Here is a 3,648-nt window from a genome sequence, read left to right on the forward strand (position 1 = left end):
CCTACCCATCACCTGTCATTCAACGTCTCTATAAATGCCATGAAAACATCATTGTGAAATAAAAACGTCTTATTTTCAGCCCACAAACCCAATTTCCACACACTCACAAAATAAAATCAAAGGGACAAAAAAGAGGGGAGAAAGAACCAGGGGGGTGAGGGGCGAGAGGAATACAGTACAGCAGGCAACAATGCAGTATTTGCTACACAGTAGCAAAAGAAATGGGTAAAAAATTTAGTCTGCTATGATGACAAGCTTTTCAGGACATTTGTTATAGACCAGCGTTGTCCAGTGCATTTCTGAAGGACGAGTTGAAATCCAAATTCATTTTCGTTGTTTTCCTGCAATTCCAGGCAACGCTTGGATTTTCGGTTCTGGATTGGACCTCCCTTTAAAGATGAGGGGGAAAAAAAAAAAGAAGTGTTTGGATTAAACATTGTGAACTTACTGCACTGCTACTGTGTGATAAAACAGATTAGAAAACGTTCCAATATCCATCTACAAATGTCCACTGCTACTGTGAAAAATGTTTCGGTTACAGACAAAATGAGCACTAGGTTGATTTTGGAGTGAAGGTTCCTTTTGTCACAGGCTGGTTTAATCTCTGATGCAGTTTAGAATAGCCTCAGCTGCCCGGTTCCCATTTCAGCACATGGGATTGCTAGAATTGAGCTTTGTGTTTCTGGCTGTGCTTTTTAATCACGAGCCACAAGCTTTCCTGTTTGCTTCGGTTACCTAGCTTAGCGGCTCTGCTGCACCTCTGAAACATCAAAAAAAGTCAAAAGAGGACCAGTGCCTTGGCCAGGCATCTCCTGTATGTAGGGTAAAATGCATAAAATTGTTTATTCTTTGAATTCTGAAATGAACTGTCTCTTACCATCTTATGTCTCTAATCCTCAGTATCAACTCTCTGATCAAGTCTCAACACTGCCATACTAAAGCCCTATCTTTGCTGTTGAGTTGCAGCAAAACTTAAATCGCTGGGGCTATTACGCAGTTAACTACAGGTCTAAATTACAACTAAATCATCATGTAGGTGACTTAAATTATATTTTTTTTTTTCCCCTTTAATTCTGGTTTCAGTTGGTTCTTTCACCTTCTCTCCTGTCTAATAAAGATAGTAGGTGACTTGTACACATTACTGTCTGGGAAGTTTTTTATAAGATATACAGAATAGAGTAATTTGCACATAAGTCTGAAAGTCTGTCTTTCTCTAGAGTATCTTGGACTTGTGTAGTACAGAATCACTGGCTTAATCTGCAAATGAAAGAATGGAGGGTAAATCAGTACAGATTAGTACAGCTGAAGTATGGAAAGAGCAGTCGCATTTAAATTACTTATTTGAACAATTGGGAAAAAAAATAGTTGCTATTAAAAAAAACCCCCAAACCAAAACCACCCAACCCATACAAAACCCTCCACCTCATCAGTTTTGTTCAAATCTGTGTTATACCTTGCACTAGAAAGTCATAACTGTGATAGATTTCTGTAATAATGCCAAGGATATTGGCATAAATCCCATAGAAATGCTGAGTTTGCTTTTTCAGAGAAGGCTGTTCCTCAGGCACCGGTAGCTTTGCCATTCAGTACAGGTTCTGATTCACTCAGGTGACTGTGGGGTCTCCTCTCCTCCTCTCCTAGCAGTAATACTTAGCAAGTACTTTCTCTGAGAAGTGATTTCTGAAAACATGTTTAGGACTGGCTAATGAAATGCAGAATTTGGTTTGAACAGTCTAACTTTTAAATATGGCTTTGTGTAAGAGGGAGACCATTTCTAGAGTAATCCACAAAATACAAAACATGAGGCTCCCATAAATTCTCCTTGGCAGGCATACGTGCAGTCTAGATACAATTTTCAGTGATTACTTTACTAGACAAACAGGCATGCAGTAGGCATTTTAATATACCTCCATGATGAAATGCTGAGTGAATGTATTTTCCCACTGCTGTATAGCTATTATTGACATTCATATTAATAACGGTAGTTAAATTTGGGTGTCTGGTGGGAGCATAAACTCTAAGCTATCTATAAGCAATAAAACTGCTTGACATACAAGAAATTTGAAGAAACCAGGATGGGAATTTAGTCAAAGCTTTACTATAAGCTATTTATTCCCTTATCTTAAACCCACCATCTCCCCAAGTTACTTTGGCCTTCTAAAGCTCACTGGGGTGAGAGGGTTTTGGTTTTTTTTTTTTCTCTTCCCCAAATGAATTCAATGAGCTTTGAATTAGGTCCTTCAGATATAAAACTCTAAGGTAATGGATATTTTTTCATTGCCAAAAAACCCAGTTGTGTAATTTGGGGGGGGGGTTGGTGGTTTTTGGTTTTGTTTTCTTTTTTGCTTTTAGCAAAACATATAGTTTCTGTTCTTAATGAAAACTGTTGATTATGCATAGATTCAATGTTGGATGGCACCCAGGGTCAGCTCCTTGTGTTTGAATTGGGAATTATAGTTTACTGTAAGTGTTTCTGTCTAAAACCCAAACTGTGCTCAACTTCCTTGTGCTTCCAGCTGATGCTGGAGGTGCTCGTGTTGCTGGCATTTAAGTTAACTACTTCTGTATCTTTCATTTACCAGTTAGGCCTTGTCTTATTTTTGGTGTCTACTGCATCCTCAGCTCAGATCTTGCACTAAGGAAGCAGGAGAAAGACGTCTCACTTTCTGTCTTGTCAGAAAAGTAACCAGTTATGGGAGACGCTAGTTCAGCCCCATTACTTGCTTGATTTTTTTGGACCTGGGGTATGATTCTCGGTATGGTACTTTTAGACCTCTCCTCTCATTTCTGACTTATTAGCATAAATGAAGGAATAGAATTACTTCTCTCCCTCGTATGTAAAGCATGACAGCTAAACCACAACTGTTTCTCTGGTACAACTCTTCTCGCCTAAACTCTGTGAAAATGAATGAATGTGGTGTCCATCTTGAGAACAGCTTTTACGCTTGTGAAGAGGAATGAGCTAGGAAGCTCAGGTCTAGCTGCCGTCAGAAACTGCAACTCACCTGGGGCAAAAACCTTGTTTGTTGGCTGCACTTTTTGAATCCCATTCTTTAGTGCCTATTTTTTTCTCCCCAAGGAGTGTGTATGGGGCCTAGTCACCAAACTTAGAGCTCTGTTAGGTAGGGTTTCTTTCACTTGAATGGGCCCAAATGCCTTCTATTCCCATTGAGGTTTTTGGGGTAGAAGGAGGTGGAGGATGTTCACAATGGAGACAATGTCCTTCCTCTATTCTAAATCATGTAGAGCACAGATAGGTGTTAGAGTAATGTATTCAATGTGAAATACTTTAATATAGGCAGGTACATAAACAAAGTGTAAACCACTCCTAAGGAAAAACAAAACAAGCAAGCAACCAAAAATCCATGCAAAAAGTGTGCGCCCCTCATTCTCTTTTCCTGATGTGCCCTCATGTGAAATCCAGCTTCTATTTAACGGAAACAAGTGAATGGGGAGATAAAAAGCTGAGGAAGCTGTTTTTGATGCTCTGCAAAGCACTCTGCAGCAGCTACTGAAAAATCACCCTGCTGAGTACATTGGAGCTGCTGTATGGAGCATAAAAGAGACACCTAAGTTAAGTAGTGGCTAATATGTGTGAATTGAGTGCTGTAGAGAGTAGGGATGCTTTTAGCAGGATTTTTCCCCCCC

At 39.6% G+C, this 3,648-nt stretch overlaps 1 protein-coding gene across 1 annotated transcript in view; it reads right to left on the minus strand.

Moving 5' to 3' along the window:
- Positions 1–242: 242 nt before the first annotated feature.
- Positions 243–3,648, minus strand: part of GALNT18 (polypeptide N-acetylgalactosaminyltransferase 18) — a 245,384-nt gene continuing 241,978 nt past the window's right edge. Inside the window, 1 exon segment of the mRNA XM_009635644.2 lies at positions 243–389. Within this exon segment, the coding sequence (XP_009633939.1) occupies positions 243–389 (147 nt within the window).

Source organism: Egretta garzetta, unplaced genomic scaffold (assembly GCF_000687185.1).
Source record: "Egretta garzetta isolate BGI_Z169 unplaced genomic scaffold, ASM68718v1 scaffold573, whole genome shotgun sequence".
Lineage (NCBI taxonomy): Eukaryota > Metazoa > Chordata > Aves > Pelecaniformes > Ardeidae > Egretta > Egretta garzetta.